Raw genomic sequence first — 22321 nt, 5'->3', positions numbered from 1 at the left:
AAAGTTAAAATCTACCCCAATAGAAAAATAAGCTGGCGTTCTCTCCTCTGCAGCCGTTTGGAATCTCAAGATGTAATGTCCTTGACTCGTGTCTCTGCAAGTTGGATTTTTTGATCTTGCTGGTTCTTTTTTTCTGGCAGCCTGCCAGATTACTTTAGATCATGCTTCCACTCAGTGTCCTGTTCTCAGTATATATATTTTTTACAGCCTCTGGGATTTAGAAGCTTGATGATGATCCGAACGATGGAAGGGCTGATTTTGACTCCCAGCGTTTGGCAGAAATCGGGTGGCAGCGGAGTTAATATTGTGGCAGTGGACCGACCCACCCCCACTTCCCATCCACCACCATGTTCCCTCCTGCGTTTTCATGGAGGGCCGAATCGCCCATCTGAAATCAGGCTGGAGCCTTGTGAATTCGTACAAATCGGGGTCCCTTGATATGCATCGGACCCCAATGGCATTTTAACAGCTTACTGGGCAGTGCGCCCATTGGATTCTCTGCACAGTAAAACCTGGTGGAAGATCAGAAAAAGTTCTTCAAGGTAAGTACTGAAGTTATTTATGTGGAGCCAGGAAGATCAAGAGTGTGCCTCCGGACTCCACAGGAATAATATGGGCTGCCCCAGGCCCCCCCGCTCCCCCCCCCGAACAAAGAAGCTGGGGTTGTTCTCCTTAGAACAGAGAAGGTTGAGTGGAGATTCTAGACAGAGTAAATAGAGAGAAACTGTTCCCATTGGAAGAAGGGTCGAGAAGAGGACACAGATTTAAGGTGATTGGCAGAAGAACCAAAGGCGACATGAGGAAAACCTTTTTTACGCAACGAGTGGTTAGGATCTGGAATGCACTGCCTGAAAGGGTGGTGGAGGCAGAGTTAATCGTGGTTTTCAGAAGGGAGTTCAATAAGTACCTGAAGGAAAAATATTTGCAGGGCTACGGGGAAAGGGCAGGGGAGTGGGACTAGCTGAAGTGCTCTTGCAAAGAGCCGGCACGAGCTCGACAGGCCGAATGGCCTCCTTCTGGTTGCTATGCGTAACCATTCTATGATCTCAAATCCCTCCCACCTGGACCTACACATTTCCTGCTGGGGTTTGCTACCAGGCCATCCCGATATTGCGCTGACCCAGAGACAGAGGTCGGGGCGGGGCGGGGGTGGGGGTTGGGGCGGGGATGCAGCATGTTGATGCGGCCCAGCTCACGAAATGGACTGGACCTCCCGCCGACGAGCCACCAGCAAGTTAAAATCCATCCTAGAGGCTTTCTTACCGACCACTTTATCAATTCTACCCAGGGTTGCCAACTCCCATTGGACATATGCCATGCAGGTGTCATCACATGACCTGCTGCCTCCACCCACCCTGCCCCCACACTCCTGCAGTTGGTCGCCCGACATGTCCATACTCGCAGTGCACCGTCTTCCTCCCCGCCACCAGCCCTCCCCAACCTACCAATAGGAAAACCAACAGACTGTTGGTTACCCGATTGGATGATTCTTAACTGTCAAACAGCCTTTCACACCTCCATCCCCCACTCTCTATCCAATATTTAGGAATTTTGCCGGCGCTCAGGGGGTGGGTTTGGAGGCAGGACATCCGGCAAAATCGCAAAGATTGACAGCGGGTCCCGAACCCGCTGTCAAGCCACCTCCAAACAATCTTCCAGGGTGTTGGGTCCCCGATTTGCGCATGGACCTGACACCTAGCAGTAGGAAGAGGATTATGGGCACTTAATTGCTTGTTAACAGGTTGTTAAAAGGCAGTTAACAGGCTTTTTCCAATTTTGACAGGTCTACTGCAGGCTTCCCATTGTCCGGACACCACACCAGGTAAGTGTGGCGTGCTGTGGGTCTACTGTAATGTTTCTGTATTGATGACAGCTGCAGAAGTGGTGTGAAGGATCCAATGGCACACTGGTGAGTTTCAGAGGTAAGAAAATGTTGGGAAAATTATTTTTAATGCATTTACGCTTTTCTGTAGGTGACAAGTTTTGGATTGTTTATGTAGTCCCACCTCATTGGGAGAACCTCTCTCACCAGTGACAGATCGCTTCTGTAGCCTCACCTGCAGCTGTCATCTGTTCTAGCCTAAGGAGGGAGTCACTGGAGAGCCTGGGAGCAAGGGCTCACTTTTGTACAGTGATTGTCAGTGTTTGCAGCACCTCAATGCTGTCAAACACTGAAAAATCAGCTTTCAAAAAAAATTGTGTGTGGCCCCTTTAAGAAAACCGGCAGATGATGCGTCATCAACTGACATCATCTGACACCGGCTTCCTCTTAATTGGCCGGCAACTCCGCAGGGCAAGCTTAACAAGGCCAATTGACGCAAAGTCTGTGTGTCTGATGTCGTTGAGGGCGGGACTGGAACCCAGAAGGCAGATGTCCTGCCCCCAAGCCGAATCAATAAGAAAAATCGCGGCCTTAGTCTTTAATTCCTGGAACCTTCAGGGCAATCCTGGAGGGTTGGCAAATCCAAATTCTACCCCTTACTCTAAACTTTGGCTTTCAGGACTTGAGTAAAGAAATCATTTCTTGCAGTGTTTTTGTTACACATTTAATTGCACCGTAACCTAAAAGTATCAAGGGCCTCATTGCTGGCGAGCTAATCTTCTTAATCCAATTGTGAAGAAAATGTTTTCATTTAGTGGCATAATTTAGCTATTTTAATGGCTCTGTGGTAACCATGTGTGATTACCATGTGGCTATCATTAAAACGGTTATGACGTCAACTGATGGGGTGATTCTAGCCTGTATCCTTCCCGATAGTAAATCAGCTCCCTCACAGTAATTTAATCAAATTATACTACCAGCATTTAATGCTCAAAAACTGTTTAAAAAGATAAGATGATACAAAAATTGTAAAGATTCTGAAGTTAATTATATTCCTATGTGAGTGTTTTTTAGGAAGGCGCTGGCACTCAATTCTCTAAGTAGAATGTAGTTGCTCACAGAACAGTAATATTGGATTGCCTAATTGATAAGTTTGATATATTAGGACAATAAGATTGTTTTATTCAGTCGCTGCAATCATTAACAATGCTGAGCTGTTTGCTCAGGCTAGTAATAGGATCATCAGAGTTGGTAATGACCACAATGTCCAAATGGATTGAGTTTATTAATACTATTATTCATCTCAGTGTCGTATTTTCATTGCTCAATGCTAATTTTTTTCTGTGTTATTTAGACTTATGGCTGTACTAAACTCTGTTGAAATGAATGGGCACTGACAAATATGCAGCTTGGTGTAATTAACTATATTGGATGTCACAATTTTGAGGGTTTTGTGCTATATATTTTCGGGTGTTCCTTTCCTTAAGTAGACCTTGTGTCCCCTACAATCTGGAGTGCACTTTTGTCAGCTCAATATCGAGATAAACAATAGCATGAGCCGTGGATTGTAACAGCGAACCCTTGCTCTACTGCAGATAGATCTGATATGTGCCACACACTCCATGCATTCTCTTTTTATGAAGGAGAGGGAACTGAAATGCTCTCTATTGATACAGGCACAGGTTCAAACCAATAGCTAATTTATTTTAGACTAGCTGGAGTGCCCGGCGGTGCCGAGGCTTTTTCGAGGGCATGTTGTTGTTGGAAGAGAGAGAGAGAGCGACTGGAGGAAGAGAGAGAGCGACTGGGGGGAGAGAGAGAGAGCGACTGGGGGGAAGAGAGAGAGCGACTGGGGGGAAGAGAGAAGAGCGACTGGGGGGAAGAGAGAGAGCGACTGGGGGGAAGAGAGAGAGCGACTGGGGGAAGAGAGAGAGCGACGGGGGGAAGATGAGAGAGCGACTGGGGGGAAGAGAGAGCGACTGGGGGGGGAAGAGAGAGCGACTGGGGGGAAGAGAGAGCGACTGGGGGGGAAGAAGAGAGCGACTGGGGGGAAGAGACGAGAGCGACTGGGGGGAAGAGAGAGCGACTGGGGGGAAGAGAGAGCGACTGTGGGGGAAGAGAGAGCGATTGGGGGGGAAGAGAGAGCGACTGGGGGGGAAGAGAGAGCGACGGGGGGAAAAGAGAGAGCGACTGGGGGGGAAAAGAGAGAGCGACTGGGGGGGAAAGAGAGAGCGACTGGGGGGAAAGATGAGAGCGACTGGGGGGGGAAGAGAGAGCGACTGGGGGGAAGAGAGAGAGCGACTGGGGGGAAGAGAGAGCGACAGGGGGGGAAGAGAAAGCGCGACTGGGGGGGAAGAGAGAGCGCGACTGGGGGGGAGAGAGCGCGACTGGGGGGGAGAGAGAGCGACTGGGGGGAGAGAGAGCGACTGGGGGGAGAGAGAGCGACTGGGGGGAGAGTGAGCGACTGTGGGGGGGAGAGAGAGCGACTGTGGGGGGGGAGAGAGAGCGATTGTGGGGGGGAGCAGAGAGCGACTGTGGGGGGGAAGAGAGAGCGACTGTGGGGGGGAGAGAGCGGACTGTGGGGGGGAGAGAGAGCGACTGTGGGAGGGAGAGAGAGCGACCTCCCCCCTCTCCCTCACACTCCCCCCCTCCCTCACAATCCCCCCCTCTCCCTCACACTCCCCCTCCTCTCCCTCACACTCTCCACCTCCTCTCCCTCACACTACCCCCCTCCTCTCCCTCACAATCCCCCCTCACACTCCCCCCTCTCCCTCCCCCTCCCCCCTCCTCTCCCTCACACTCCTCCCCCCTCACAATCCCCACCCTCTCCCTCACACTCCCCCCCTCCTCTCCTCACACTCCCCCCTCCTCTCCTCACACTCCCCCCTCCTCTCCCTCACACTCCCCCCTCCTCTCCCTCACACTCCCCCCTCCTCTCCCTCCCCCTCTCCCTCTCCCTCTCCCTCACACTCCCCCCTCCCCACTCCCCCCTTGAGCTGAGCGGCGGCCGGCGCCGGGAGCGGGAGAGCGGGCTCTCGCGGGCGGGCGGGCGGCACAGGCGCGGTCAGTGCCAGCGGCGCGAGGCGCGGGCGGCGCAGGCGCGGTCAGTGCCAGCGGCGCGAGGCGGCCCGCGGGGAGCATCAGGGAAACCCCGCGGCCCGGCGGCCGTTAGCGAGCGGGCAAACTTCGGGCGGCCCGCACTAACGGGAAGAGAGAGAGGGGGAAGTAGAGAGAGAGAGAGAGGGAAGAGGAGAGAGAGGGAAGAGGAGAAGGAGAGAGAGGGAAGAGGAGAAGGAGAGAGAGAGAGAGGGAAGAGAGAGAGAAATTTTTTAAGCTTCAGGCCTGCCTGCAGCGGGCCTGGAGAGCAGCCCCGAGTCCCCCCTGCGCGAGGGTGAGGAGGAGGGGGGGGGGACGGCGGCGGTTAGGGGATCACTTAATTTCCTACTGTTGCTAAACACAATTTAAAACTCAAATAAATTGTTATTTAATTCCCTAATGCATAATTCAAATATTTACCTTAGTTCCCTAACACACAGAAAGTGTGGGGAAAAAATCGTGAAAAATCAAGATGGCGGCCACTCACCTCAGTTCAGAACGATAAGCCGCCCACACACGCACCGATTGGTCGACCGTCAGGTCACCGAAGCGTAGGATTGGTCAATCGTCAAGTCACTCAACACTCAACTGTAGGATGGCACGCGCCAGGAACCCGCCGTACGATTGGTCGACCTCGATGTCACACGGTCGCTAATGAGATGCTAATGAGCGGAATGTTGAACGTTTTTTGGATACCGCGGGCGCGATCCTTGTCCGGCCGAAACATAAATACACCTATGACCGGTCCGTAATCGTAAGCTTTCTTTTGACGTGACGCGCGCGTCGGTACGCTCTATAACTTTCAAACGTATAGAGAACGGACGGACAGACAGACAGACAGGAAGACAGACAGAAGAGGTCTTATATATATAGAGACTAGCTGGGGTGAGCCCGGCGTTGCCGAGGCTTTTCGAGGGCATGTTGTTGTTGGAAGAGAGAGAGAGAGTGACTGGGGGGGTGGGGTGGCGGCAGAGAGAGACTTGGGGGGGGAACAGAGAGAGACTGGGGGAGGGAACAGAGAGAGACTGGGGGGGGAACAGAGAGAGACTGGGGGGGGGAACAGAGAGAGACTGGGGGGAGGGGGAACAGAGAGAGACGGGGGGGAACAGAGAGAGACTGGGGGGAACAGAGAAGCTCTCCCCCCCCCCGCGATTTCCGAGGCTCTCCCCCCCCGCGATTTCCGAGGCTCTCCCCCCCCGCGATTTCCCGAGGCTCCCCCCCCCGCGATTTCCCGAGGCTCTCCCCCCCCCCGCGATTTCCCGAGGCTCTCCCCCCCCACCGCGATTTCCCGAGGCTCTCCCCCCTCCCGCGATTTCCCGAGGCTCTCCCCCCCGCGATCTCCCGAGGCTGTGTGCTGGCATCACGGGGGCCGTGCGCATGCGTGCCGGCGTCAAGGTGGCTGCGCAACTGGCGGCCTCTTCATTTTTTTTAAACTCATGCGTGCTGGCGTCACGGGGTGGCGGGCCATGCACATGCGTGTTTCAAGACCGCCGGCGTGCCCCGTTGCCGAGGTAATGGGGGCCGTGCGAATGCGTGCCGTCGTCAAGGCGGCCGCGCAACTGGCGGCCTCTTCTTTTTTTTTTTTAAACTCATCTTTCGCCGAGTAAGAGGAGATTAAATAAATAGAGAGCAGCAAAAGAGGAGCAAAAGAGGAGGAGGGAGTAGGAGTCGCTCGGTAGGCCCATGTAAGAAGGACGGTAGATGTGACTAGGAGGCAGGGCTCGGCTGCCGGTTAATTAAGTGGCCCCTCGGGTCGGACGCAGGCCTGGTCTCGAACGAGGAGCCAACTGCCCCGCCCACCGCGTGCGCATTTGCTAAACACAATTTAAAACACAAATAAATTGTTATTTAATTCCCTAACACATCATTAAAATATTTACCTTAGTTCCCTAACACACAGAAAGTGTGGGGGAAAAAATCGTGAAAAATCAAGATGGCGGCCACTCACCTCGGTTCAGAAGGATAAGGCCCGCCCACACACGCACTGATTGGTCGACCGGTCAGGTCACCGAAGCGTAGGATTGGTCAATCGTCGAGTCACTCGACACTCAACTGTAGGACGGCACGCGCCAGGAACCTGCCGTACGATTGGTCGACCTCGACGTCACACGGTCGCTAATGAGATGCTAATGAACGGAACGCTGAACGTTTTTCGGATACCGCGGGCGCGGTTTTTGTCCGGCCGAAACGTAAATATGCCTATGACCGGTCCGGAATCGCAAGCTTTCTTTTGAGGCGACGCGCGCGTCCGTACGCTCTGTAACTTTCAAACGTATAGAACACGGACAGACAGACAGACAGACAGACAGACATCAGGACAGACAGAAGAGCCGCTTTATATATATAGATAAAATAAAATACATGAATGACCAGCACACAGTTTTTATGGTGAGAACAGTCAATTTTCCTACGCTCCTCAGTTAAGAAAAATAACCAAGGCGCAACTTATTAACTGTATAAACACTTCATTAGCTAAGCTATTCAAAGCTTACTGCGTTCAGACGTTTTTTTAAAAAGCAGGCAGCTTTCTGCTGCTGCCTACCAGAAGATAGTTCATTCTGTTCCTGGTGGGAGGGAAGAGAGAGAGATTCTCCATCACCTGGGTTCAGTCCACCAAGCAGCCAATCAAAGTTAACTCCCATGAGTGGAACTCCTAATCTTTGATGTGTGAGCACAAGACTTTTCAAACATTCAACTTAACTAAGTCTCCACTCTGAATGAAATGAAATGATGCCTGATCCTCTCTGGTGAGTTTCTCACAGTAGCACGCAGTGTTTATGATTATACATAAACTAATTTCAGGTTGCTGGTTTATTGTAGAGGAAGAAATGCTCCATGTAGCCATGGGCATTAACCCTTTTTAAACTGAATCTAACATTGCAGACATATTGGGCTGGATTTTCATTGAGGAGGCGGGACTACAACTTTCGGGGTGGTAGTCCCGCCTCCATTGAGTTGTAGCCAACCCACGCGATTTTGATTTGATTGACCTTGTTGAGCCCACCCAGCGGGCTCAGCAGGCCAATTAAGGGTCACCCGGCAACAGGTGACATCACAGATTGATATTTCATCTGTCAAGACAGATGAAATATCAGCGTTTGACAGCTGTTTGAAGCTGTCAAACACTGACAACCTGTACTCTAAGTTAATTCCTTCCTCTCAGGATGATTTAGAGATCTCTCCAGAACAGAAAGCTGAATGCTGCAATTTTTGACAGATCGCGGCCATTCTGCTTTCTGTGCCGGTGAGATGAGGGACTCCCGAGACCTGAAGGAAGGAAGGCTGTAAAGGTAAGTAAAACTTCTTTAAACACTTTAAACACACCAAACACACTTACCTCTGCACTCATGCACCCTTCACTCACCTGAACACTAACATCTCGACCCCTCCAAGCCCTTCAGCCCGACGGCCCGCCTCGCTAACTTGGCGTGGTTTGGAGCTGTCAGGAATCCCACACTTCAAGAATGAAAATAGGGATTAGGCTAAAAACTGCCTGTTAACTACCTGTTAACAGGCAGTTAATTGGCACTAATCCCTTCCCGCCTCGGGGAGGCGGGTCCCAGTGCGGGCGGGTACCCGCCTCCTTTGAAACTGGCATGGAGGCGGGTTGGGGGCGGGATGGGTTCGTGCCCCCCGATTTCGGGATTTTAACCCCCCACATGCCTCCAATCCCACCTCCATGACCCAATGAAAATCCTGCCCATTATAAGTGTAGGGAAAATGGCAGAAGCAACACAGGTAAAATTCAAATTGCTGCATGGATACAATTAGGTATAAATGCATAGACTTAGACATAATCAACCATAATTGGGTATAATTAGGCAATATTAAGTTTAACCAAATGCAATGTTTAAAGGAGTTGCAAAGTCTTTGTGGAAAACCTTCTGTTCAGTTTTTTTAAAATTAAATATATGTATAATTATATATAGTACCTTCAAGTGTATATTTTTGATTTTGACCATTTTTATTCCAGTGAACACTGAGTTTTCACTCCCCTCTGGAGCCATTCTGGTAACATGTGTTACAGGGATAACCTGCTTGCAACTTGGTGCCTCTGGTAATTTTAACAGGAACTGGAAAGGTTGATCAACCAGTTGCAAGCCTGAAGTTGCCTGGCCACGAGACGCCCCATGGAGGCTGAATTTAGAGTAGTAATTCACCAGTAATTTTTTTTCCAAGACCAGGCAACTCCAGCTCAGCTTTCAGGCCTGTCTGAAGCTTGGACTATCTGGGAGCTGACTGTGCCAACATCTATGCTGTACGGGAGTCCTACATTCAACGACATCAGCAACACTTACTATACATGAGCCTTACTATCAAACACCAAATCACACTGCATTAATGAGCCCTACTATCAAATATGAAGTTGCAATGTAGCTATGAGCCTTGTAAGAAATCGTGAATTGGAAGAAATAACTTGAGACAAAAAAGTCTCTTCAGACTGGTGTTCGAATAACTGGATAGACGCTTCAAATTTGCTGATGTTCTTGGTTTCCTGCAGATGTTATAATATTCTGCACCGTGGCGGTGACCTTGTTTCCAGACTAGCTGTCTGCTGTTTGTGTGCTAGAAAGGTTGTTGACTGTATCTTTGATAATCTACCCTAGGCCCACCCCTAAAAAGAGAGTAAAAGAGATATCTAAAGAGCTTTTAACACAGATGGTGAAGGGAAGGGAAGAGCTATTCGCGCACGCCAGCCGTCTGTCCAATCGGGACCGATACCAGCTACTTGTCACGGCTGTATGTCTAATGTCTATCTTGATTGCGTGTTGTACTTAACTTAAACTGCCGCTCCTTAATAAAATGCCATACAACTTCTAAGACCCTTTGGGTAATCTGTGTGTGACCTGTGATCCAAATCTTGCTGCCCCTCTATCGCCTACTGTCACACTGTATACATGAGCCCTGCCTTCAACTACCCAGTAACACTATTCAGTATATAAACCCTAACTGCAACTATCAAGTGACACCACTGTACTTGACCCTCCGCTTAAACTGTCCAGTGACTTATACTTGAGGCTACACTAGTAACGCTATACTGTACATGAAGCATAACTTCCACTGTACAGCAACACTGATTTGCATATGAGCCATATCATCAGCTGCACTAATTCTCTAAACCAATTCTACCTTTGTTTGCAACTTGGAGTTTTGCCCTCTGCAATAAATGTGTTTTTTTTTGCCTGTCTCTTTTTAAAGTATGTATTTTTTTTGTTTCAGCATTCAGCCATGCTATTCATTCTTTGGATGGAGCCACTCTGAGGAATGACTTTGCATCTGTGCTGGAAGAATTTGGCAATCACTACATCCAGGAGGCACTCTATGGATTTGAGGAGACTTGCACCATTTGGTTTCCGAATCGTTCAGTCCAGAGACAGCTATGGATGGAATACCAAGATATTAGCAAAGGTTAGTCTTGGGATCTGTAATCAGAATGGATGATCTGAGATCAAAGAAACCTTTAATTTGTGGCATTCAGGGTCAATTGAATTCCCAGTTGTTTGCCTAACACCTTGGGTTACACCAGCTGTCCCGCCTAATACATGTCTTTTAACAACATGTACGCAAATTTGTGACCTAAGAAAAGTAGAGCTATTTCTAGTGATTTCTGCAATGTAATAATTTATATACACAAGAGCCAACAGGTTGTTGTGTCAGCACCCACAGGTCATTGCCTACAGAAAGCTTTGTGTTACAATATGATCTTGTGCTTAGATAGAGCCTTGTAGACAAAGTTAACTTCTGAGAGTATTAGACTGTATGTGGTAGTGCGGCTATTTGCCCTGAGCACAATGTGGTGCAGTGGGACTGTTAAGAGAGCCCTGTATGGTAGTGCCATCCTGTTGTGACGACTGCAAGATAGTGTGACCGTTTGCACTGAGAACTGTGTGGTGGAATGATGTTTTGTGAGAGTGCCTTTTGTGGCAATGGTCTTGCTGGAAAAAAAGTCCTATGAATCCATGTTTCAATGATAAGTTATGTAAGTTTGTTTGTAATGTTCTTTAATATAACATCAGAGCTACAAAATATTTAAGTTTTTTCTCCATAGAGAAATGCTTTTGATTTGGTTCTCAGTGAATTGCCAATATCAAGTCCATTGATAACTGAGAAAAGTACTGTTACCTGTCACAAGATATGGTAGCTGATCTAGGACATAAAAAAAACCATTGCTGTGCTGAGTACATAACTGATTCTCGGGTCTTAAAGAGTGGACTTCCCTCTTCACTATGTCTGGGAAATATTCAGTTCCTAGGTGTAGCAAAGAAGAAAGACAGACTGAGGCCGTTACGTCAGGGCACCGCAATCTACTGCGCTAACCCAGGATGGCTGGGACTTTCCAAAACAGGCCATACTGGGCCTGCATCTGCAGTGGCAGCAGGCCCCGGGATTAGCATCTGCAGTGGAGGCGGGCCCCGGGATTAGCGTCTGCAGTGGGAGCAGGCCCTGGGATTAGCGTCTGCAGTGGGAGCAGGCCCCGGGATTAGTGGCTGCAGTGGGAGCAGGCCCCGGATTCGCGTCTGTAGTGGCAGCAGGCCCGGGATTAGCAGCTGCAGTGGGTGCAGGCCCGGGATTAGTGTCTGCAGTGGCAGCAGGCCCCGGGATTAGCGTCTGCAGTGGGATCAGGCCCGGGATTAGCGTCTGCAGTGGGAGCTGGCCCGGGATTATTGTCTGCAGTGGGAGCAGGCCTGGGATTAGCGTCTGCAGTGGGAGCAGGCCCGGGATTAGTGTCTGCAGTGGGAGCGGGCCTGGGATTAGTGTCTGCAGTGGAAGCAGGCCTGGGATTAGCGTCTGCAGTGGGAGCAGGCCCCGGGATTAGTGCCTGCAGTGGGAGCAGGCCCGGGATTAGCGTCTGCAGTGGGAGCAGGGCCCGGGATTAGCGTCGGCAGTGGGAGCAGGCCCCGGGATTAGCGCCTGCAGTGGGAGCAGGCCCGGGATTAGTGTCTGCAGTGGGAGCTGGCCCGGGATTAGCGTCTGCAGTGGGAGCAGGCCCCGGGATTAGCGCCTGCAGTGGGAGCAGGCCCGGGATTAGTGTCTGCAGTGGGAGCAGGTCCCGGATTAGCGCCTGCAGCAGGAGCAGGCCCCGGGATTAGTGTCTGCAGTGGGAGCAGGCCCCGGATTAGCGTCTGCAGTGGGAGCACGCCCGGGATTAGCGTCTGCAGTGGGAGCAGGCCCCGGGATTAGCGTCTGCAGTGGGAGCAGGCCCCGGATTAGCATCTGCAGTGGGAGCAGGCCCAGGATTAGCGTCTGCAGTGGGAGCAGGCCCGGGATTAGTGACTGCAGTGGGAGCAGGACCCGGATTAGCGTCTGCAGTGGGAGCAGGCCCCGGATTAGCGTCTGCAGTGGGAGCAGGCTCCGGGATGAGCACCTGCAGTGGGAGCAGGCCTGGGATTAGCGTCTGCAGTGGGAGCAAGGCCCGGGATTAGTGTCTGCAGTGGGAGCAGGCCCCGGGATTAGCATCTGCAGTGGGAGCAAGGCCCAGGATTAGTGACTGCAGTGGGAGCAGGCCCCGGATTAGCGTCTGCAGTGGGAGCAGGCCCCGGGATTAGCATCTGCAGTGGGAGCAGGCCCAGGATTAGCGTTTGCAGTGGGAGCAGGCCTGGGATTAGTGTCTGCAGTGGGAGCAGGCCTGGGATTAGCGTCTGCAGTGGGAGCAGGACCGGGATTAGTGTCTGCAGTGGGAGCAGGCCTGGGATTAGTGTCTGCAGTGGAAGCAGGCCTGGGATTAGCGTCTGCAGTGGAGGCGGGCCCCGGGATTAGCGTCTGCAGTGGGAGCAGGCCCCGGGATTAGCGTCTGCAGTGGGAGCAGACCCCTGATTCGCGTCTGTAGTGGCAGCAGGCCCGGGATTATTGTCTGCAGTGGGAGCAGGCCTGGAATTAGCGTCTGCAGTGGCAGCAGGCCCCGGGATTAGTGACTGCAGTGGGAGCAGGCCCGGGATTAGCGCCTGCAGTGGGAGCAGGCCCGGGATTAGCGTCTGCAGTGGGAGCAGGCCCGGGATTAGTGTCTGCAGTGGGAGCAGGGCCCGGGATTAGCGCCTGCAGTGGGAGCAGGCCCCGGATTAGCGTCTGCAGTGGGAGCAGGCCCGGGATTAGTGTCTGCAGTGGGAGCACGCCCGGGATTAGCATCTGCAGTGGGAGCAGACCCGAGATTAGTGTCTGCAGTGGGAGCACGCCCGGGATTAGCATCTGCAGTGGGAGCAGGCCCGGGATTAGCGTCTGCAGTGGGAGCAGGCCTGGGATTAGCGCCTGCAATGGAGGCAGGCCCGGGATTAGTGTCTGCAGTGGGAGCAGGCCTGGGATTAGCGCCTGCAGTGGGAGCAGGCCTGGGATTAGCGTCTGCAGTGGGAGCAGGCCTGGGATTAGCACCTGCAGTGGGAGCAGGCCTGGGATTAGCACCTGCAGTGGGAGCAGGCCCCGGGATTAGCGTCTGCAGTGGGAGCAGGCCTGGGATTAGCACCTGCAGTGGGAGCAGGCCTGGGATTAGCGCCTGCAGTGGGAGCAGGCCTGGGATTAGCACCTGCAGTGGGAGCAGGCCTGGGATTAGTGTCTGCAGTGGGAGCAGGCCTGGGATTAGCGTCTGCAGTGGGAGCAGGCCCGGGATTAGCGTCTGCAGTGGGAGCAGGCCCAGGATTAGCGTCTGCAGTGGGAGCAGGACCCGGATTAGCGTCTGCAGTGGGAGCAGGCCCAGGATTAGCGTCTGCAGTGGGAGCAGGCCCAGGATTAGCGTCGGCAGTGGGAGCAGGCCCGGGATTAGTGTCTGCAGTGGGAGCAGGCCCAGGATTAGCGTCTGCAGTGGGAGCAGGCCTGGGATTAGCGTCTGCAGTGGGAGCAGGTCCGGGATTAGTGTCTGCAGTGGGAGCAGGCCTGGGATTAGTGTCTGCAGTGGAAGCAGGCCTGGGATTAGCGTCTGCAGTGGGAGCAGGCCCCGGGATTAGTGTCTGCAGTGGGAACAGGGCCCGGGATTAGCGTCGGCAGTGGGAGCAGGCCCTGGGATTAGCGCCTGCAGTGGGAGCAGGCCCCGGATTAGCGTCTGCAGTGGGAGCAGGCCTGGGATTAGTGTCTGCAGTGGGAGCAGGCCCGGGATTAGCGTCTGCAGTGGGAGCAGGCCCGGGATTAGTGTCTGCAGTGGGAGCAGGCCTGGGATTAGTGTCTGCAGTGGGAGCAGGCCTGGGATTAGTGTCTGCAGTGGGAGCAGGCCTGGGATTAGTGTCTGCAGTGGGAGCAGGCCTGGGATTAGTGTCTGCAGTGGGAGCAGGCCCCGGATTAGCGCCTGCAGCAGGAGCAGGCCCCGGGATTAGTGTCTGCAGTGGGAGCAGGCCCCGGATTAGTGTCTGCAGTGGGAGCAGGCCCCGGGATTACCATCTGCAGTGGGAGCAGGCCTGGGATTAGCGTCTGCAGTGGGAGCAGGCCCCGGATTAGCGTCTGCAGTGGGAGCAGGCCCCGGATTAGTGCCTGCAGTGGGAGCAGGCCCCGGATTAGTGTCTGCAGTGGGAGCAGGCCCGGGATTAGCATCTGCAGTGGGAGCAGGCCCGGGATTAGTGTCTGCAGTGGGAGCAGGCCTGGGATTAGCGCCTGCAGTGGGAGCAGGCCCCGGATTAGCGTCTGCAGTGGGAGCAGGCCCGGGATTAGCATCTGCAGTGGGAGCAGGCCCGGGATTAGTGTCTGCAGTGGGAGCAGGCCCGGGATTAGCATCTGCAGTGGGAGCAGGCCTGGGATTAGCGTCTGCAGTGGGAGCAGGCCTGGGATTAGCGTCTGCAGTGGGAGCAGGCCCCGGGATTAGTGTCTGCAGTGGGAGCAGGCCTGGGATTAGTGTCTGCAGTGGGAGCAGGCCCCGGGATTAGTGTCTGCAGTGGGAGCAGGCCTGGGATTAGTGTCTGCAGTGGGAGCAGGCCCGGGATTAGTGTCTGCAGTGGGAGCAGGCCTGGGATTAGTGTCTGCAGTGGGAGCAGGCCTGGGATTAGTGTCTGCAGTGGGAGCAGGCCCGGGATTAGCGTCTGCAGTGGGAGCAGGCCCGGGATTAGTGTCTGCAGTGGGAGCAGGCCCCGGGATTAGTGTCTGCAGTGGGAGCAGGCCTGGGATTAGCGTCTGCAGTGGGAGCAGGCCCGGGATTAGCGCCTGCAGCGGGAGCAGGCCTGGGATTAGCGTCTGCAGTGGGAGCAGGCCCGGGATTAGTGTCTGCAGTGGGAGCAGGCCCCGGATTAGCATCTGCAGTGGGAGCAGGCCTGGGATTAGCGTCTGCAGTGGGAGCAGGCCCGAGATTAGTGTCTGCAGTGGGAGCAGGCCCCGGGATTAGTGTCTGCAGTGGGAGCAGGCCTGGGATTAGCATCTGCAGTGGGAGCAGGCCTGGGATTAGTGTCTGCAGTGGGAGCAGGCCTGGGATTAGCGTCTGCAGTGGGAGCAGGCCTGGGATTAGTGTCTGCAGTGGGAGCAGGCCTGGGATTAGTGTCTGCAGTGGGAGCAGGCCTGGCATTAGCGCCTGCAGTGGGAGCAGGCCCGGGATTAGCGTCTGCAGTGGGAACAGGGCCCGGGATTAGCGTCGGCAGTGGGAGCAGGCCCCGGGATTAGCGCCTGCAGTGGGAGCAGGCCCCGGATTAGTGTCTGCAGCAGGAGCAGGCCCCTGGATTAGTGTGTGCAGTGGGATCAGGCCCCGGATTAGCGTCTGCAGTGGGAGCACGCCCGGGATTAGCGTCTGCAGCGGGAGCAGGCCCGGGATTAGCGTCTGCAGTGGGAGCAGGCCCGGGACTAGCGTCTGCAGTGGGAGCAGGCCCGGGATTAGAGTCTGCAGTGGGAGCCAGCTCAGGATTAGCATCTGCAGTGGGAGCAGGCCTGGGATTAGCATCTGCAGTGGGAGCAAGGCCCGGATTAATGCCTGCAGTGGGAGCAGGCCCCGGGATTAGAGTCTGCAGTGGGAGCAGGCCTGGGATTAGTGTCTGCAGTGGGAGCAGGCCCCGGATTAATGCCTGCAGTGGGAGCAGGCCCCGGGATTAGAGTCTGCAGTGGGAGCAGGCCTGGGATTAGTGTCTGCAGTGGGAGCAGGCCCCGGGATTAGCGTCTGCAGTGGGAGCAGGCCCGGGATTAGTGTCTGCAGTGGGAGCAGGCCTGGGATTAGTGTCTGCAGTGGGAGCAGGCCCCGGGATTAGCGTCGGCAGTGGGAGCAGGCCCCGGGATTAGCGCCTGCAGTGGGAGCAGGCCCGGGATTAGTGCCTGCAGTGGGAGCAGGCCCCGGATTAGCGCCTGCAGCAGGAGCAGGCCCCGGGATTAGCGCCTGCAGTGGGATCAGGCCCCGGATTAGCGTCTGCAGTGGGAGCACGCCCGGGATTAGCGTCTGCAGCGGGAGCAGGCCCGGGATTAGCGTCTGCAGTGGGAGCAGGCCCGGGACTAGCATCTGCAGTGGGAGCAGGCCCGGGATTAGCATCTGCAGTGGGAGCCAGCTCGGGATTAGCATCTGCAGTGGGAGCAGGCCTGGGATTAGCATCTGCAGTGGGAGCAAGGCCCGGGATTAGAGTCTGCAGTGGGAGCAGGCCCCGGATTAATGCCTGCAGTGGGAGCAGGCCCCGGGATTAGAGTCTGCAGTGGGAGCAGGCCCCGGATTAGCATCTGCAGTGGGAGCAGGACCCGGATTGGCGTCTGCAGTGGGAGCAGGCCTGGGATTAGCATGCAGATGAAGCAGAATGATGCGCTCTCTCCTGAAACGGTGGGGCACCCTAAAAAGCTGGCTGTATGGCATGTTCCAGAACCCTTTGCAAACCAGATTTTCCGCGGATCACCCACGAAGATCTAGGGTAGATGAATTCACCCCTCCCCTGCCATCACAGCACGATCAGCAGAGCTCAGGACCCTGTCACGACTCTACTCCAGCCCCCAGAAGGCCCCGTGCAGGTGGAAAGACCACTCTCAGGCCTACAGCTCCGCCCCGTTTCCACTCTTGTGTCCAGAACAAGGACCTGCCAGGGGCCAGGCCTTTGCTGGGTGGATTTCCAAGTAAAGCCAGAGCCAGGAAATTTAGGTGCACTCCACCCCCTACAGATGTGTGCTGCACCTGTCTGGCACCCAGGAGGGGTGGGGGAAGGGCAGGGATGGGCTAATTAGCCCTTCCATCTATTCTGTTGAGATTCTTTTCTTTGTATAATGTTTAGTACAGAATTCAACTGCTCCTCGCAACAACAGCTGTCACTTATGAACACACTTATCAGTAAAAGATCCAAAAGTTCTTCCTGAGGAGGGGGGCGAATGGACTGGTAGGACCTACCGTACAGACACTGAAGATAGCGCATGACAAACACACAGCAAGAACATTAGTCAGATTTGTTCCTCCTTAAAACTGAAAACCATTCTTTTGTTGAGACCACAATGTAGAGTGTTAACCAGTTCTTGTGAGCATTTTGTAACCCATTTGCTCATAGGAATAATCATAGAAGTTACAACAAGGAAGGGAGCCATTCAACCCATCATACCAGTGCTGGTGCTGGCTCTTCAATTAGAGTTAACTACTGCAATCCTATTTCCCATCCCTTTCATTTCTTTTTATATTATTCCATTTCAAGTACATATCCAATTCCATTTTCAATGAGGTTACAGACACTCTGTCAATGCCTACCTGTGATAAAGCATTGATTGGCCATGACAAAAAAAAATTGGCCCTTAGTGCTAGGGGGGGGATTAAATACGTGGGGTTACGGGATTACGGGGATAGGGCTTGTGTGGGATGGCTGTCGGTGTAGGGACCGGGTGCTAGGGTTTGGATGATCAGCCATGATCTCGTTGAATGGCGGAGCAGGCTCGAAGGGCCGAATGGCCTACTCCTGCTCCTATCTTCTATGTTTCTATGTTTCTATGTTTACCTCCCCATTACATCCTGTTTTCAGGTGGTATCGGGACAGGTGGGACAGGGAAGTTGACCAGGTATGTCTTCTCCCTGCTTTCACCAGTCCAGGTTTTTCCTCCAGAATTGACAGCAGACACTGACCATGCCTGTACTGTACATTCAGGTCGGAACATAGAAACATAGGAACAGGAGGAGGCCATTCAGCCCCTTGAGCCTGTTCCGCCATTAAATGAGATCATGGCTGATCTGTATCCTAACTCCATCTACCCGCCTTGGTTCCGTAACTCTTAATGGCCCGGATATTCCGATCCCTACGGGTGTGTACGCGCTGTGTACCCACCCGTAGGGACATCGGAAATGCTGGTTTTAGGCATGCGAAGCGCATGCGCTGAAAACCGGCATTTCCGATCTGTCGAGAATGCTGTTGACAGATCGGACGCCTGCCCTGGAGAAGGGCCTCTGCGGGCGGATAGTTCCGCTTTCTGGAAACCCTTAGAAAACCCTTAGAAATCTTACGCCTGGTAAAAGCAGGCATAAGGCCTGCTTTTACCAGGATAAGAGTTGAAAAAAAGTTTTTTTTTTAATTCAGTCATTTATCATTTAAAAATACTTTTAAAAAAGATAAGTTTATTTTTAGCCCTGTAAAAAAACTTTAATTATTTTTTTCAAAAAATTAAATTTTTGTTTAAAATATTTAATTTATTGTAATTTCAACTCATTTTAAAAATGTGATTTAAAAAAAATGTATTTAATGTTTTGAAGTGTTTTTGGGGTGATCTCCATTCATATATTTGACAGGTCTATCTGTTAAGTGTATGAAGTGAGATTCCCTTCTTTGATTGGCTCCCTATGGCCCACGTGATCCAAGGGATACTTGCGAACCGCATGCGCCCCTGGGATACGTGGGCCCTGCACACTTGGAGTTGGAGGGGCCCAGCATCGGAACTATACCTCGGGAGCCCTCGGGTAAGTGCATAGATTTTTTCCATTTTGGAGGCTTCCACACGTGGGAAGCCTCTGATCGGAAAACACGGCCCATTACCCTTGCCAAAGAAAAATCTATCACTCTCAGTTTTTAAATGTCCTAGTAACCTAGCCTCAGCAGCTTTTTGGATAGGATACGGACAGCAGAGTTTTATCTGAGCTGAAGTTTGGAATAGTCAATCTACAGATATCAAACTCCAAATAGTGTGTCTTGCATAGCATCCTGCTGTGTCCTCTTACCTTTGAATCTGGTAAAGGATAAAAGTTAAATACACTAGCTGAACGCCCGTGGTGTTGTACATGTGGACTCAAGATCGAGTATAGTCTTCAGGTAAAAAGAGTGGGGGACAAATGAACTAGATGTCTCAACCATAATTGAGTCCACATTTTAAAGCCATACATTCTGTCCTATTTAAATGTTTTATTGTGTGTTTGAGCACCATCATTAATGTTGAAGGTTCTAGCTCCTCTCAAAAGTCTGGGCTAGGATAAATTTGCAGGGCTTTGGGGAAAGAGCAGGGGGTGTACTGGATAGCTCTTTCAAAGAGCCGGCACAGGTACGGTGGGCCAAATGGCCTCCCTTGTGCTGTACGATTCTGTGATTCTATGGACATAGGAACAGGAGTAGGCCATTCAGCCCCTTAGATCGTGGCTGATCTGTATCTCAACTCCATTTACCCACCTTGGATGCATATCCCTCAATAACCTTACCAAACAAAAATCTACCAATCTCAGTTTTGAAATTTTCAATTGACCCCCAGCCTCAACAGCTTTTTGGGGGAGAGCGTCCCAGATTTCCATTACACCCTCTGTGAGGAAGTGCTTCCTGACATCACCCTTGAATTTTAATGAAGGAATTGTGCCATCCGACCTTCTTCAGCACCTCAGCAATGGCAGATGTCGGGAATGTCATTGCTTCCTAATGTCCACCATTGTTAAGGAGGCAAGGGAAGGGTTTAAATGGCCCATAAGCGGACTGCAATCACTCATAGACTGATCAACAAGGCTGGGCCAGTGCGCCAGATTTAAACTTCCCCTAAAAACGAGGCCTTCTGCAGGTGCCGTGGAAGCAGCCAGCCATCTCTCCTGCTGCATGCGTCCGAGGCCTTCCGCAGCGATATTCCTCCCCCACGTCCTGTGCGTGTATATTATGGAAAGGGCTAAAGAGAGCAGGAAAAATGTAACAATTTCCACGTTCTAATCACGGACAGTTTCAGGGCTGCGGAGCCTCGCCTGGAGTTGAGCTCTTTCATTTCACAATTATGACTTTGAGTAACCAAGGTCACTGCGAGATTTAAAGCCAGAGTTTCTATTTTCCAACAAATTCCTCTTCTATTTCACATCTGTTTATGTGCTTGGAATCACCAAGCTGTGAATCCTCTGTGTGCCGACTGACCCAGAAATGGAAGTCACAGAAGACTACCGTAAATTTGTACTGTCTAATGAAAGAAAACACGCAGACTTAGTGCCCAACCTACAAGCTTCATCCAACTCAGTTAGTCTGCTGGACGCAGCTCAAATTCAGGACATGCTAGCAGGGAGTCAAATACTAATAGAGAAAGGGACGTCCAGGAGTACTTTTGTTTCAAGTACTTTTCCCATTTTATAGAGAAAACTAATAAGCAGAATTTTTTCGATCATTTAGTAAAAATTGTCAAGTTTCTGACCAGCTTGAGAAGCCTCGGGTGCAGTCTAGCTGCCTTCGAGCCACTCTAGTTATGTCACCAATGGATAGCCCAGTCTATAGGCAACTGTGGAGGTTGTGGCATCAAACCAACCTCCACATTCCTCGGATTAACTGTTCATTGATATCATTACTCGTTTGATCTTTCTGTGTACAAACTTGGTTGATACATTTGCCAGCATATCCACAGTCACTGCACTCCAAAAAGTAATTCATTGTACGTGAAGCATCTTGGATTATTTTTCAGAGAAATGATAAAGCGAAGTATAAATGCAAGTCTTTGTTTGAGAGCTGCTCCAAAGCAGCAGAACCCAGGGAGACTACACAAAAGGCAGAGAAAGCGGATTTCCCAAAACATCAGAAATAAATCCTGCTCAAATTTTTTTGGGGTCTTTTAATACTCATGTGAAGCGCCGTGGGACATTTTACTACATTAAAGGTGCTATATAAATACAATTGTTGTTCTATAAAATGTGAGATTGCTGTGAATAAAAAATAATTCCCTAAATCTTACTTTCCCTGCAACACACTAAGCTCCTGGATGACCTAAAAGGGCTCAAATGGGTAACAACTGGTGTTGCCAACTCAGGCTGGGCGTATTCCTGAAGCCACCAACCCCACCTCCCCACCCCCTCCCTCCCAGGCCTTTTTTCCCCATCTCCAATATTTTTATGAATAATAAACAAAAGTGTTCAAGAAAATGGAAAAAAACAACCCTAGTAACAACTGAAATGTTGTAACGGCACATTGGGGGAGCTGACATAAAGAATAATCAACGGGGTGGGGGGGTGGGGGGTAGAAGCACTTTATGTGGAATAATGTTTAAAGAATCCAACTTCTCTGTTATTTCAAAATGATTATAATTGGCCTTGACTTTCTTCTTGACGTAAACCTCCCGCTCCACTCACATAATTCCTGTCCCCAATCTGTGCCAAGGTTTCTTGCTAAAAGCACTCAGTGTCCATTTACTGAGCGAAAGGATAAACCTGAACTCCATGCCCGTCCCACCTCCTCCAGCTATGTCGCAGGCCGTGTTAGTGTGCCACTGAACTGCACTACAGTACTTAGTCACCATGGAAACCGTATGTTGCTAATTGGATAGTAATTTTACTGTCTCATTCACCCATCCCCCATTATCTATTCACCCTGGCTCTGTAGATACAATAAGGTTGGTTCTGAAACTGACATTTGCTGACTTTTGGTTCACAGTTGAAATTGACATGCAGAATAGCTGATAAATTTGAGGATTTAAAAAATAATCTATATTCTACGTGAAGTGAAAAATCTTTTATAAAAATATACACACACACATGCGTAAGAGAGAGTGAGGAACATATTATTAATCACAGTAAAAAAAGCACAGACAATTGCCTTTTTAAGTCAGCTTTCCAACAGTGCTTTTCTGGTTTGAGAGTTCTTGTGGATTATAACAATTTAAAAATAAATCTGGACTAGGTAGGCTTGGCAAATAATTGTCTGTCTCCCCCGCAGTGTCTGGTGTTGTGTGTCTTCTTAGGCAGTCCCTCGGAACCGAGGATGACTTGCTTCCACACTAAAAATGAGTTCTCAGGTGACTGATGAGTCCAATGCGGGCCCGACAGTCTCTGTCACAGGTGGGGCAGACGGTGGTTGAAGGGGCAGGTGGGTGGGGTGCTTGGGTTGACGTGCACTTCTTGCGCTGCTTGCGCTTGGCTTCCGCTTGCTCCCGGCGAAGAGACTCGAGGTGTTCGGCGCCTTCTCCTTCACTTTGTGCGGTCTTGGGCCAGGGATTCCCAGGTGTCGGTGGGGATGTTGCACTTTTTCAAGGAGGCTTTGAGGGTGTCCTTGAAGCGTTTGCTCTGCCCACCTGGGGCTCTCTTGCCGTGCCGGAGCTCCGAGTAGAGCGCTTGTTTTGGGAGTCTCGTATCGGGCA

General features: G+C 51.8%; 1 protein-coding gene across 1 annotated transcript in view; it reads left to right on the top strand.

Moving 5' to 3' along the window:
* astn1 (astrotactin 1) overlaps nt 1–22321 on the top strand; it is a 3287998-nt gene that overhangs the window by 2181953 nt on the left and 1083724 nt on the right. The window contains exon 14 of the mRNA XM_085982255.1: nt 10139–10327. Within this exon, the coding sequence (XP_085838381.1) occupies nt 10139–10327 (189 nt within the window). The remainder of the gene's footprint in view (nt 1–10138; nt 10328–22321) is intronic.

Source organism: Somniosus microcephalus, chromosome 3 (genome assembly GCF_052327205.1).
Source record: "Somniosus microcephalus isolate GS21.2 chromosome 3, FLI_Smic_1.0, whole genome shotgun sequence".
Classification (NCBI taxonomy): domain Eukaryota; kingdom Metazoa; phylum Chordata; class Chondrichthyes; order Squaliformes; family Somniosidae; genus Somniosus; species Somniosus microcephalus.
This window is presented reverse-complemented; position numbering and strand designations above follow the sequence as displayed.